We start from the raw sequence: 15,975 nt of genomic DNA on the forward strand, positions 1-15,975 counted from the left end.
GGAGTGCCAAGAAAGAAGCTCGTCAAAGGTAATGAATGTTTTATATTTTATTTATGCGTATTGTGTAGCGCCGGCTACCGCAAAATATTTTGTTTAGGTCTCGTTCAGGTATTTCGGGGGGTGCATGCTATCAGATAATAGCTTCTCATGCTTTCGCCGAAAAGCATTTTACAAATCTGACATGTTGGCTAGAATCACAACGAGCGTAGCTTTAATTGAGTATCTTGCATGTGTGTTTTAATGAAAGTTTGAGTTTTATCGAGTACTATAGGTGGCGGTCTGAAATTTCTGCTGATTTGGTTCCTGTGCAGTTATACACAATTTCAAATATTACACGACATTACATTTCATAACACTTTTCACAACACATTAAGTGTGTTCCCTCAGACCACCACTCTACTTACTACCACATATCTACAACACATTAAGTGTGTTCCCTCAGACCACATATCTACAACACATTAAGTGTGTTCCCTCAGACCACTACTCTACTACCACATATCTACAATACATTAAGTGTGTTCCCTCAGACCACTACTCTACTACCACATATCTACAATACATTAAGTGTGTTCCCTCAGACCACTACTCTACAATACATTAAGTGTGTTCCCTCAGACCACTACTCTACTACCACATATCTACAATACATTAAGTGTGTTCCCTCAGACCACTACTCTACAATACATTAAGTGTGTTCCCTCAGACAACTACTCTACTACCACATATCTACAACACATTAAGTGTGTTCCCTCAGACCACTACTCTACTACCACATATCTACAATACATTAAGTGTGTTCCCTCAGACCACTACTCTACTACCACATATCTACAATACATTAAGTGTGTTCCCTCAGACCACTACTCTACTACCACATATCTACAATACATTAAGTGTGTTCCCTCAGACCACTACTCTACTACCACATATCTACAATACATTAAGTGTGTTCCCTCAGACCACTACTCTACAATACATTAAGTGTGTTCCCTCAGACCACTACTCTACTACCACATATCTACAATACATTAAGTGTGTTCCCTCAGACCACTACTCTACAATACATTAAGTGTGTTCCCTCAGACCACTACTCTAATACCACATATCTACAATACATTAAGTGTGTTCCCTCAGACCACTACTCTAATACCACATATCTACAATACATTAAGTGTGTTCCCTCAGACCTATACTCTACAATACATTAAGTGTGTTCCCTCAGACCACTACTCTACTACCACATATCTACAACACATTAAGTGTGTTCCCTCAGACCACTACTCTACTACCACATATCTACAATACATTAAGTGTGTTCCCTCAGACCACTACTCTACTACCACATATCTACAATACATTAAGTGTGTTCCCTCAGACCACTACTCTACTACCACATATCTACAATACATTAAGTGTGTTCCCTCAGACCACTACTCTACTACCACATATCTACAATACATTAAGTGTGTTCCCTCAGACCACTACTCTACTACCACATATCTACAATACATTAAGTGTGTTCCCTCAGACCACTCCTCTACTACCACATATCTACAATACATTAAGTGTGTTCCCTCAGACCACTACTCTACTACCACATACTCTACAATACATTAAGTGTGTTCCCTCAGACCACTACTCTACAATACATTAAGTGTGTTCCCTCAGACCACTACTCTACTACCACATATCTACAATACATTAAGTGTGTTCCCTCAGACCACTACTCTACAATACATTAAGTGTGTTCCCTCAGACAACTACTCTACTACCACATATCTACAACACATTAAGTGTGTTCCCTCAGACCACTACTCTACTACCACATATCTACAATACATTAAGTGTGTTACCTCAGACCACTACTCTACTACCACATATCTACAATACATTAAGTGTGTTCCCTCAGACCACTCCTCTACAATACATTAAGTGTGTTCCCTCAGACCACTACTCTACTACCACATATCTACAATACATTAAGTGTGTTCCCTCAGACCACTACTCTACAATACATTAAGTGTGTTCCCTCAGACCACTACTCTACTACCACATATCTACAATACATTAAGTGTGTTCCCTCAGACCACTACTCTACAATACATTAAGTGTGTTCCCTCAGACCACTACTCTAATACCACATATCTACAATACATTAAGTGTGTTCCCTCAGACCACTACTCTACTACCACATATCTACAATACATTAAGTGTGTTCCCTCAGACCTATACTCTACAATACATTAAGTGTGTTCCCTCAGACCACTACTCTACTACCACATATCTACAACACATTAAGTGTGTTCCCTCAGACCACTACTCTACTACCACATATCTACAATACATTAAGTGTGTTCCCTCAGACCACTACTCTACTACCACATATCTACAATACATTAAGTGTGTTCCCTCAGACCACTACTCTACTACCACATATCTACAATACATTAAGTGTGTTCCCTCAGACCACTACTCTACTACCACATATATACAATACATTAAGTGTGTTCCCTCAGACCACTACTCTACTACCACATATCTACAATACATTAAGTGTGTTCCCTCAGACCACTCCTCTACTACCACATATCTACAATACATTAAGTGTGTTCCCTCAGACCACTACTCTACTACCACATATCTACAATACATTAAGTGTGTTCCCTCAGACCACTACTCTACAATACATTAAGTGTGTTCCCTCAGACCACTACTCTACTACCACATATCTACAATACATTAAGTGTGTTCCCTCAGACCACTACTCTACAATACATTAAGTGTGTTCCCTCAGACCACTACTCTACTACCACATATCTACAATACATTAAGTGTGTTCCCTCAGACAACTACTCTACAACACATTAAGTGTGTTCCCTCAGACCACTACTCTACTACCACATATCTACAATACATTAAGTGTGTTCCCTCAGACCACTACTCTACTACCACATATCTACAATACATTAAGTGTGTTCCCTCAGACCACTACTCTACAATACATTAAGTGTGTTACCTCAGACCACTACTCTACTACCACATATCTACAATACATTAAGTGTGTTCCCTCAGACCACTACTCTACAATACATTAAGTGTGTTACCTCAGACCACTACTCTACTACCACATATCTACAATACATTAAGTGTGTTCCCTCAGACCACTACTCTACAATACATTAAGTGTGTTACCTCAGACCACTACTCTACTACCACATATCTACAATACATTAAGTGTGTTCCCTCAGACCACTCCTCTACTACCACATATCTACAATACATTAAGTGTGTTCCCTCACACCACTCCTCTACTACCACATATCTACAACACATTAAGTGTGTTCCCTCAGACCACTACTCTACAATACATTAAGTGTGTTCCCTCAGACCACTACTCTACTACCACATATCTACAACACATTAAGTGTGTTCCCTCAGACCACTACTCTACTACCACATATCTACAATACATTAAGTGTGTTCCCTCAGACCACTACTCTACAATACATTAAGTGTGTTCCCTCAGACCACTCCTCTACTACCACATATCTACAATACATTACGTGTGTTCCCTCAGACCACTACTCTACTACCACATATCTACAATACATTAAGTGTGTTCCCTCAGACCACTCCTCTACTACCACATATCTACAATACATTAAGTGTGTTCCCTCAGACCACTACTCTACTACCACATATCTACAATACATTAAGTGTGTTCCCTCAGACCACTACTCTACTACCACATATCTACAATACATTAAGTGTGTTCCCTCAGACCACTACTCTACAATACATTAAGTGTGTTCCCTCAGACCACTCCTCTACTACCACATATCTACAATACATTACGTGTGTTCCCTCAGACCACTACTCTACTACCACATATCTACAATACATTAAGTGTGTTCCCTCAGACCACTCCTCTACTACCACATATCTACAATACATTAAGTGTGTTCCCTCAGACCACTACTCTACTACCACATATCTACAATACATTAAGTGTGTTCCCTCAGACCACTACTCTACTACCACATATCTACAATACATTAAGTGTGTTCCCTCAGACCACTACTCTACTACCACATATCTACAACACATTAAGTGTGTTCCCTCAGACCACTACTCTACTACCACATATCTACAATACATTAAGTGTGTTCCCTCAGACCACATCTCTACTACCACATATCTACAATACATAAAGTGTGTTCCCTCAGACCACTCCTCTACTACCACATATCTACAATACATAAAGTGTGTTCCCTCAGACCACTCCTCTACTACCACATATCTACAATACATTAAGTGTGTTCCCTCAGACCACATCTCTACTACCACATATCTACAATACATAAAGTGTGTTCCCTCAGACCACTACTCTACTACCACATATCTACAATACATTAAGTGTGTTCCCTCAGACCACTACTCTACTACCACATATCTACAATACATTAAGTGTGTTCCCTCAGACCACTACTCTACAATACATTAAGTGTGTTCCCTCAGACCACTCCTCTACTACCACATATCTACAATACATTAAGTGTGTTCCCTCAGACCACTACTCTACAATACATTAAGTGTGTTCCCTCAGACCACATCTCTACTACCACATATCTACAATACATAAAGTGTGTTCCCTCAGACCACTACTCTACTACCACATATCTACAATACATAAAGTGTGTTCCCTCAGACCACTACTCTACTACCACATATCTACAATACATTAAGTGTGTTCCCTCAGACCACTACTCTACTACCACATATCTACAATACATTAAGTGTGTTCCTCAGACCACTACTCTACTAATACATTAAGTGTGTTCCCTCAGACCACTACTCTACTACCACATATCTACAATACATTAAGTGTGTTCCCTCAGACCACTACTCTACAATACATTAAGTGTGTTCCCTCAGACCACTCCTCTACTACCACATATCTACAATACATTAAGTGTGTTCCCTCAGACCACTACTCTACAATACATTAAGTGTGTTCCCTCAGACCACATCTCTACTACCACATATCTACAATACATAAAGTGTGTTCCCTCAGACCACTACTCTACTACCACATATCTACAATACATAAAGTGTGTTCCCTCAGACCACTCCTCTACTACCACATATCTACAATACATTAAGTGTGTTCCCTCAGACCACTACTCTACTACCACATATCTACAATACATTAAGTGTGTTCCCTCAGACCACTACTCTACAATACATTAAGTGTGTTCCCTCAGACCACTACTCTACAATACATTAAGTGTGTTCCCTCAGACCACTACTCTACAATACATTAAGTGTGTTCCCTCAGACCACTACTCTACAATACATTAAGTGTGTTCCCTCAGACCACTACTCTACAATACATTAAGTGTGTTCCCTCAGACCACTACTCTACTACCACATATCTACAATACATTAAGTGTGTTCCCTCAGACCACTACTCTACAATACATTAAGTGTGTTCCCTCAGACCACTCCTCTACTACCACATATCTACAATACATTAAGTGTGTTCCCTCAGACCACTACTCTACAATACATTAAGTGTGTTCCCTCAGACCACATCTCTACTACCACATATCTACAATACATAAAGTGTGTTCCCTCAGACCACTACTCTACTACCACATATCTACAATACATAAAGTGTGTTCCCTCAGACCACTCCTCTACTACCACATATCTACAATACATTAAGTGTGTTCCCTCAGACCACTACTCTACTACCACATATCTACAATACATTAAGTGTGTTCCCTCAGACCACTACTCTACAATACATTAAGTGTGTTCCCTCAGACCACTACTCTACAATACATTAAGTGTGTTCCCTCAGACCACTACTCTACAATACATTAAGTGTGTTCCCTCAGACCACTACTCTACAATACATTAAGTGTGTTCCCTCAGACCACTACTCTACAATACATTAAGTGTGTTCCCTCAGACCACTCCTCTACTACCACATATCTACAATACATTAAGTGTGTTCCCTCAGACCACTACTCTACAATACATTAAGTGTGTTCCCTCAGACCACTCCTCTACTACCACATATCTACAATACAACATCCACGCGTACGTGTTTGTAGAGTGCACGTTTTATCATGTGCCTGTGTGTGTCTCTTCACACTCCCCGCTGTTCTATAAGGTGAATTTGTTTAAATCTGATTCTACTGTTTGCATCAGTTACCTGATGTGGAATAGAGTTCCATGTAGTCATGTCTCTATGTAGTACTGTGGAATAGAGTTCCATGTAGTCATGGCTCTATGTACTACTGTGGAATAGAGTTCCATGTAGTCATGGCTCTATGTAGAACTGTGGAATAGAGTTCCATGTAGTCATGGCTCTATGTAGTACTGTGGAATAGAGTTCCATGTAGTCATGGCTCTATGTAGTACTGTGGAATAGAGTTCCATGTAGTCATGGCTCTATGTAGTACTGTGGAATAGAGTTCCATGTAGTCATGGCTCTATGTAGTACTGTGGAATAGAGTTCCATGTAGTCATGGCTCTATGTAGTACTGTGGAATAGAGTTCCATGTAGTCATGGCTCTATGTAGTACTGTGGAATAGAGTTCCATGTAGTCATGGCTCTATGTAGTACTGTGGAATAGAGTTCCATGTAGTCATGGCTCTATGTAGTACTGTGGAATAGAGTTCCATGTAGTCATGGCTCTATGTACTACTGTGGAATAGAGTTCCATGTAGTCATGGCTCTATGTAGAACTGTGGAATAGAGTTCCATGTAGTCATGGCTCTATGTAGTACTGTGGAATAGAGTTCCATGTAGTCATGGCTCTATGTAGTACTGTGGAATAGAGTTCCATGTAGTCATGGCTCTATGTAGAACTGTGGAATAGAGTTCCATGTAGTCATGGCTCTATGTAGTACTGTGGAATAGAGTTCCATGTAGTCATGGCTCTATGTAGTACTGTGGAATAGAGTTCCATGTAGTCATGGCTCTATGTAGTACTGTGGAATAGAGTTCCATGTAGTCATGGCTCTATGTAGTACTGTGGAATAGAGTTCCATGTAGTCATGGCTCTATGTAGTACTGTGGAATAGAGTTCCATGTAGTCATGGCTCTATGTAGTACTGTGGAATAGAGTTCCATGTAGTCATGGCTCTATGTACTACTGTGGAATAGAGTTCCATGTAGTCATGGCTCTATGTAGAACTGTGGAATAGAGTTCCATGTAGTCATGGCTCTATGTAGTACTGTGGAATAGAGTTCCATGTAGTCATGGCTCTATGTAGTACTGTGGAATAGAGTTCCATGTAGTCATGGCTCTATGTAGAACTGTGGAATAGAGTTCCATGTAGTCATGGCTCTATGTAGTACTGTGGAATAGAGTTCCATGTAGTCATGGCTCTATGTAGTACTGTGGAATAGAGTTCCATGTAGTCATGGCTCTATGTAGTACTGTGGAATAGAGTTCCATGTAGTCATGGCTCTATGTAGAACTGTGGAATAGAGTTCCATGTAGTCATGGCTCTATGTACTACTGTGGAATAGAGTTCCATGTAGTCATGGCTCTATGTACTACTGTGGAATAGAGTTCCATGTAGTCATGGCTCTATGTAGAACTGTGGAATAGAGTTCCATGTAGTCATGGCTCTATGTAGTACTGTGGAATAGAGTTCCATGTAGTCATGGCTCTATGTAGTACTGTGGAATAGAGTTCCATGTAGTCATGTCTCAATGTAGTACTGTGGAATAGAGTTCCATATAGTCATGGCTCTATGTAGTACTGTGCACCTCCCATAGTCTGTTCTGGATTTGGGGACTGGGAAGAGACCTGTGGTGACATGTCTTGTGGGGTATGTATGGGTGTCTGAGCTGTGTGTTAGTAGTTTAAACAGACCTCTGGTGGCATGTCTTGTGGGGTATGTATGGGTGTCTGAGCTGTGTGTTAGTAGTTTAAACAGACCTCTGGTGGCATGTCTTGTGGGGTATGTATGGGTGTCTGAGTTGTGTGCCAGTAGTTTAGACAGACAGCTTGGTGTATTCAACATGTCAATACCTCTCATAAATAAAAGTAGTGATGAAGTCAATCTCTCCACCACTTTGAGCCAGGAGAGATTGACATGCATATTATTAATATTAGCTCTCTGTGTACATCCAAGGGCCAGCCGTGATGCCCTGTTCTGAGCCAACTGGAATTTTCCTAGGTCCCTCTTTGTGGCACCTGACCACACGACTGAACAGTAGTCCAGGTGCGACAAAACTAGGACCTGTAGGACCTGCCTTGTTGATAGTGTTGTTAAGAAGGTGGAAACTAGGGCCTGTAGGACCTGCCTTGTTGATAGTGTTGTTAAGAAGGTAGAAACTAGGGCCTGCAGGACCTGCCTTGTTGATAGTGTTGTTAAGAAGGTAGAAACTAGGGCCTGCAGGACCTGCCTTGTTGATAGTGTTGTTAAGAAGGTAGAAACTAGGGCCTGTAGGACCTGCCTTGTTGATAGTGTTGTTAAGAAGGTAGAAACTAGGGCCTGTATGACCTGCCTTGTTGATGGTGTTGTTAAGAAGGTAGAAACTAGGGCCTGTAGGACCTGCCTTGTTGATAGTGTTGTTAAGAAGGTAGAAACTAGGGCCTGCAGGACCTGCCTTGTTGGTGGTGTTGTTAAGAAGGTAGAATCTAGGGCCTGTAGGACCTGCCTTGTTGATAGTGTTGTTAAGAAGGTAGAAACTAGGGCCTGTAGGACCTGCCTTGTTGATAGTGTTGTTAAGAAGGTAGAATCTAGGGCCTGTAGGACCTGCCTTGTTGATAGTGTTGTTAAGAAGGTAGAAACTAGGGCCTGTAGGACCTGCCTTGTTGATGGTGTTGTTAAGAAGGTAGAAACTAGGGCCTGTAGGACCTGCCTTGTTGATAGTGTTGTTAAGAAGGTAGAAACTAGGGCCTGCAGGACCTGCCTTGTTGATAGTGTTGTTAAGAAGGTAGAAACTAGGGCCTGTAGGACCTGCCTTGTTGATAGTGTTGTTAAGAAGGTAGAAACTAGGGCCTGTAGGACCTGCCTTGTTGATAGTGCTGTTAAGAGGGTAGAAACTAGGACCTGTAGGACCTGCCTTGTTGATAGTGTTGTTAAGAAGGTAGAAACTAGGGCCTGTAGGACCTGCCTTGTTGATAGTGTTGTTAAGAAGGTAGAAACTAGGGCCTGTAGGACCTGCCTTGTTGATAGTGTTGTTAAGAAGGTAGAAACTAGGGCCTGTAGGACCTGCCTTGTTGATAGTGTTGTTAAGAAGGTAGAAACTAGGGCCTGTAGGACCTGCCTTGTTGATAGTGCTGTTAAGAGGGTAGAAACTAGGACCTGTAGGACCTGCCTTGTTGATAGTGTTGTTAAGAAGGTAGAAACTAGGGCCTGTAGGACCTGCCTTGTTGATAGTGCTGTTAAGAGGGTAGAAACTAGGACCTGTAGGACCTGCCTTGTTGATAGTGTTGTTAAGAAGGTAGAAACTAGGGCCTGTAGGACCTGCCTTGTTGATAGTGTTGTTAAGAAGGTAGAAACTAGGGCCTGTAGGACCTGCCTTGTTGATAGTGCTGTTAAGAGGGTAGAAACTAGGACCTGCCTTGTTGATAGTGTTGTTAAGAAGGCAGAGCAGCACTTTATTATGGCCATTTAGGACTACATTTAGAACTACAATTTGGACTACATTTAGAACTACATTTAGGACTACATTTAGAACTACATTTTGGACTACATTTATAACTACATTTAGAACTACATTTTGGACTACATTTAGAACTACATTTTGTCTTCTAAAATCGACTTTAGAAAATACTTCATGCAAACAAATGGTTAACTTGAGCATTCAGCTTCATACTATAGGAGGTCAGTATCACATAGGACGTTCAAATCAAAGCCCAGAAACTCTGTTTGATGAGACAATGGTCAAATCCACCTATCACTTAGCTTCAACATAATGATTTGAAACCTATGTCCGACATCGTTCAAAAAATCCAAGCGGAGACATTAAAACAATAAAACATTTGACTATTTCTTTAGTTACACAACAACCTGAGATTACATGGGTTTTTTTAAAAGCACAAACATTGCTGCTATCATGGCCTGTGTTTTAGTTTGATGGTTCAACTCTAGGTGGAGGGTTGTGGGTGGTGGTTAGGCTGGGCTGAGGTGTACAGCAGTGGGGTAGTGTGGGACACTACTCATTCCAGATGCAAGTCCTTCCTCCTACCTCCAACAATGGAGTGCCTCAGGCATCCTGAGCAGCTGTGACCTGGATTTGATTGAAGAAGAAAAAACGTAACTTCTTACCCAGGGTAAATAACGCCAAAGATGCCCAGGTGCACCTTTTGTTTGTGTGTGACTTTTGGCAGCAGAGCGGCTTTCGCAATAGGGCCAGGAGTTGAATAAAGATCACAATGCAGGCTAGGCAGAGAGAGAAGGCTGAGAGAGAGAGAGAGAGAGAAGCTTTAGAGAGCTCTGCTGCTGATGACAAAGATAATGCCAGGACTAGTGGTTCAACAGCCGGCTGGGTGTCGGCTGGGTGTTCATAGAAAAAGAAAGGGGAAGAGAAGGAAAACAACTAGAGTAGAGTAGAGTAGAGTAGAGTAGAGTAGAGTAGAGTAGAGTAGAGTAGAGTAGAGTAGAGTAGTGTAGAGTAGAGTAGAGTAGAGTAGAGTAGAGTAGAGTAGAGTAGAGTAGTGTAGAGTAGAGTAGACTACAATAGAGTAGAATAGAGTAGAGCAGAGTAGAGTAGACTACAGTAGAGTAGAGTGGACTACAGTACAGTAGAATAGAGTAGAGTAGAGTTGAGCAGAGTAGAGTAGAGTTGACTACATTAGAGTAGAGCAGAGTAGACTACAGTAGAGTAGACCACAGTATAGTAGACTACAGTAGAGTAGAGTAGACTACAGTATACTACAGTAGAGTAGACTACAGTATACTACAATAGAGTAGACCACAGTATAGTAGACTACAGTATAGTAGAGTAGAGTAGAGTAGTGTAGAATACAGTAGACTACAGTAGAGTAGACTGCAGTATACTACAGTAGAGTAGACCACAGTAGAGTAGAGTAGAGTAGACTACAGTATACTACAGTAGAGTGGACCACAGTAGAGTAGACCACAGTAGAGTAGACTACAGTAGAGTAGACCACAGTAGAGTAGACTACAGTAGAGTAGACTACAGTAGAGTAGACCACAGTAGAGTAGACTACAGTAGAATAGACTACAGTAGAGTAGACCACAGTAGAGTAGAGTAGAGTAGATCACAGTAGAGTAGACTACAGTAGAGTAGACTACAGTAGAGTAGACCACAGTAGAGTAGACTACAGTAGAGTAGACTACAGTAGAGTAGACCACAGTAGAGTAGACTACAGTAGAGTAGACCACAGTAGAGTAGAGTAGAGTAGACTACAGTAGAGTAGACTACAGTAGAGTAGAGTAGAGTAGAGTAGACTACAGTAGAGTAGACTACAGTAGAGTAGACTACAGTAGAGTAGACCACAGTAGAGTAGAGTAGACTACAGTAGAGTAGACCACAGTAGAGTAGAGTAGAGTAGAGTAGAGTAGAGTAGAGTAGAGTAGACCACAGTAGAGTAGAGTAGGCTACAGTAGAGTAGACCACAGTAGAGTAGAGTAGAGTAGACTACAGTAGAGTAGACCACAGTAGAGTAGAGTAGAGTAGACTACAGTAGAGTAGACCACAGTAGAGTAGAGTAGACTACAGTAGAGTAGACTACAGTAGAGTAGAGTAGAGTAGAGTAGACTACAGTAGAGTAGACCACAGTAGAGTAGACTACAGTAGAGTAGACCACAGTAGAGTAGAGTAGACTACAGTAGAGTAGACCACAGTAGAGTAGAGTAGACTACAGTAGAGTAGACCACAGTAGAGTAGAGTAGAGTAGACTACAGTAGAGTAGACCACAGTAGAGTAGAGTAGAGTAGACTACAGTAGAGTAGACCACAGTAGAGTAGAGTAGAGTAGACTACAGTAGAGTAGACCACAGTAGAGTAGAGTAGAGTAGACTACAGTAGAGTAGACCACAGTAGAGTAGAGTAGACTACAGTAGAGTAGACCACAGTAGAGTAGAGTAGACTACAGTAGAGTAGACCACAGTAGAGTAGAGTAGAGTAGAGTAGACTACAGTAGAGTAGACCACAGTAGATTAGAGTAGAGTAGACTACAGTAGAGTAGACCACAGTAGAGTAGAGTAGAGTAGACTACAGTAGAGTAGACCACAGTAGAGTAGAGTAGAGTAGACTACAGTAGAGTAGACCACAGTAGAGTAGAGTAGACTACAGTAGAGTAGACCACAGTAGAGTAGAGTAGACTACAGTAGAGTAGACCACAGTAGAGTAGAGTAGAGTAGAGTAGAGTAGAGTAGAGTAGAGTAGAGTAGAGTAGAGTAGAGTAGACCACAGTAGATTAGAGTAGAGTTATTATTTTGCACCCAATTTGTAAGGCATGCAGCCCGCTGAGGTTCCCGGGGCTGCCTCTGTGTCTGTCTCAGCCCTGGGGGTAAAGAGCAGGCAGGGGAGCGGGTAGATTTATAAACTGCTCACAAAGGCAAGACGGGACCTTCTTTAAGACCCATGTCCACAATCAATCTCTGTCATTTCATTTCAACCTGGGGGGGGTGGAATACTCCCAATATCAACTAGTGGTGAATGGAGGGGGTAGAATACTCCCAATATCAACTAGTGGTGAATGGAGGGGGTGGAATACTCCCAATATCAACTAGTGGTGAATGGAGGGGGGTAGAATACTCCCAATATCAACTAGTGGTGAATGGAGGGGGTAGAATACTCCCAATATCAACTAGTGGTGAATGGAGGGGGAAGAATACTCAGAATATCAACTAGTGGTGAATGGAGGGGGAAGAATACTCAGAATATCAACTAGTGGTGAATGGAGGGGGAAGAATACTCAGAATATCAACTAGTGATGAATGGAGGGGGTAGAATACTCCCAATATCAACTAGTGGTGAATGGAGGGGGTAGAATACTCAGAATATCAACTAGTGATGAATGGAGGGGGTAGAATACTCCCAATATCAACTAGTGGTGAATGGAGGGGGTAGAATACTCCCAATATCAACTAGTGATGAATGGAGGGGGTAGAATACTCCCAATATCAACTAGTGGTGAATGGAGGGGGTAGAATACTCCCAATATCAACTAGTGGTGAATGGAGGGGGTAGAATACTCCCAATATCAACTAGTGGTGAATGGAGGGGGTAGAATACTCCCAATATCAACTAGTGGTGAATGGAGGGGGGAGAATACTCAGAATATGGACTAGTGGTGAATGGAGGGGGTAGAATACTCCCAATATCAACTAGTGGTGAATGGAGGGGGTAGAATACTCCCAATATCAACTAGTGGTGAATGGAGGGGGTAGAATACTCCCAATATCAACTAGTGGTGAATGGAGGGGGTAGAATACTCCCAATATCAACTAGTGGTGAATGGAGGGGGTAGAATACTCCCAATATCAACTAGTGGTGAATGGAGGGGGTAGAATACTCCCAATATCAACTAGTGGTGAATGGAGGGGGTAGAATACTCCCAATATCAACTAGTGGTGAATGGAGGGGGTAGAATACTCCCAATATCAACTAGTGGTGAATGGAGGGGGTAGAATACTCCCAATATCAACTAGTGGTGAATGGAGGGGGGAGAATACTCAGAATATGGACTCTATTATACAGTGTCTTCGGGAAGTATTCAGACCCCTTGACTTTTTCACATTTTGTTCACAGATCAATCTACACACAATACCCCATAATGACAAAGCAAAAACATGTTTTTATAAATATTTGCAAATGTATTTAAAAAGGTAATCTGAAATATCACATTTAGATAATAATTCAGGCCCTTTACTCAGTACTTTGTTGAAGCACCTTTGCAGCGATTACAGCCTGGAGTCTTCTTGGGTATGACGCTACAAGCTTGGCACACCTGTATTTGGGGAGTTTCTCCCATTCTTCTCTGCAGATCCTCTCAAGCTCTGTCAGGTTGGATGGGGAGCGTCTCTGCACAGCTTTTTGCAGGTCTCTCCAGAGATGTTCGATCGGGTTCAAGTCCGGGCTCTGGCTGGGCCACTCAAGGACATTCAGAGACTTGTCCCAAAGCCATTCCTGCATTGTCTTGGCTGTGTGCTTAGGGTCGTTGTCCTGTTTGAAGGTGAACCTTCGCCCCAGTCTGAGGTCCTGAGTGCTCTGGAGGAGGTTTTCATCAAGGATCTCTCTGTACTTTGCTCCGTTCATCTTTCCCTCGATCCTGACTAGTCTCCCAGTCTCTGCCGCTGAAAAATATCCCCACAGCATGATGCTGCCACCACCACCATGCTTCACCGTAGGGATGGTGCAAGGTTTCCTCCAGACGTGATGCTTGGCATTCAGGCCAAAGAGTTCAATCTTGGTTTCATCAGACAGAGAATCTTGTTTCTCATGGTTTGAGAGTCCTTTAGGTGCATTTTGGCAAACTCAAATCGAGCTGTCATGTGACTTTTACTGAGGAGTGGCTTCCGTCTGGCCACTTTACCATAAAGGCCTGATTGGTGGAGTGCTGTAGAAATGGTTGTCTTTCTGGAAGGTTCTCCTATCTCCACAGAGGAACTCTGGAGCTCTGTCAGTGACCATCAGGTTCTTGGTCACCTCCTTGACCAAGGTTCTTCTTCCCCGATTGCTCAGTTTGGCCGGGTGGCCAGCTGTAAGAGTCTTGGTGGTTCCAAACTTCTTCCATTTAAGAATGATGGTGGAGGCCACTGTGTTCTTCAGGACCTTCAAAGCTGCAGACAATTTTTTGGTACCCTTCCCCAGATATGTGCCTTGACGCAATCCTGTTTAGGAGCTCTACGGTCAATTCCTTCGACCTCATGGCTTGGTTTTTGCTCTGACATGCACTGTCAACTGTGGGACATACCCAAATCATGTCCAATCAATTGAATTTACCACAGGTGGACTCCAATCCAGTTGTAGAAACTTCTCAAGGATGATCAATGGAAACAGGATGCCACCGGAGTCTCATTGCAAAGGGTCTGAATACATATGTAAAAAAGGTATTTCTGTTTTTTAAATCTAAAAACCTGTTTTTGCTTTATTATTATGAGGTATTGTGTGTAGATTGATGAGCATTTTAATTTATTTAATCAATTTTAGAATACGGCTATAACGTAACAAAATGTGTAAAAAGGGAAGGGGTCTGAATACTTCCGGAATACATTGTACATCCGTCTGTTTGAAAGACGGGGTGTTTATCAAAATGCATACTACCGTGATCCAAGCTCCAAGAGGGTCGGAGTATGAATCTAAAGGAAAGTATGTGTTACAGAGCTGGTCTAGGATCAGGTGTAAAAGAGCAGGCCCAGAGGGATCCTGTGTTACAGAGCTGGTCTAGGATCAGGTGTAAAAGAGCAGGCCCAGAGGGATCCTGTGTTACAGAATAAATATTGTAGATCTAAATGTTGTTCCTCATAATCCTAAACTATCGGACCACCATTGTATTACGTTTGCAATCGCAAAACAAATAATCTGTACAGACCCCAACAAAGGATTATCAAAGCCGCACTATTCATTCTCTGACAACCCAGAGATTCCTAGATGCCCTTCCAGACTCCCTCATTCTCTGACAACCCAGAGATTCCTAGATGCCCTTCCAGACTCCCTCATTCTCTGACAACCCAGAGATTCCTAGATGCCCTTCCAGACTCCCTCATTCTCTGACAACCCAGAGATTCCTAGATGCCCTTCCAGACTCCCTCATTCTCTGACAACCCAGAGATTCCTAGATGCCCTTCCAGACTCCCTCCACCTACCCAAGGACATCGAACTACAGAAATCAGTTAACCACCTAAGCGAGGACCAAAACTTAAGACAAAATTCACCTTTCAGCAGGACAATAACCTAAAACACAAGGCCAAATCTACACTGGAGTAACATTGATTGTTCCTCAGTGGCCGAGTTACAGTTTTG

The 15,975-nt window shown here is 42.1% G+C and overlaps 1 protein-coding gene across 1 annotated transcript in view; it reads right to left on the bottom strand.

The window, feature by feature from the left end:
• Positions 1-10,122: 10,122 nt before the first annotated feature.
• The window catches only part of cfap299 (cilia and flagella associated protein 299), a 118,288-nt gene continuing 112,435 nt past the window's right edge, over positions 10,123-15,975 (bottom strand). Inside the window, exon 4 of the mRNA XM_052460825.1 lies at positions 10,123-10,270. Within this exon, the coding sequence (XP_052316785.1) occupies positions 10,247-10,270 (24 nt within the window). The 3' untranslated portion in view covers positions 10,123-10,246. The remainder of the gene's footprint in view (positions 10,271-15,975) is intronic.

The sequence above is a fragment of the Oncorhynchus keta genome, chromosome 14, assembly GCF_023373465.1.
Source record: "Oncorhynchus keta strain PuntledgeMale-10-30-2019 chromosome 14, Oket_V2, whole genome shotgun sequence".
NCBI lineage: Eukaryota > Metazoa > Chordata > Actinopteri > Salmoniformes > Salmonidae > Oncorhynchus > Oncorhynchus keta.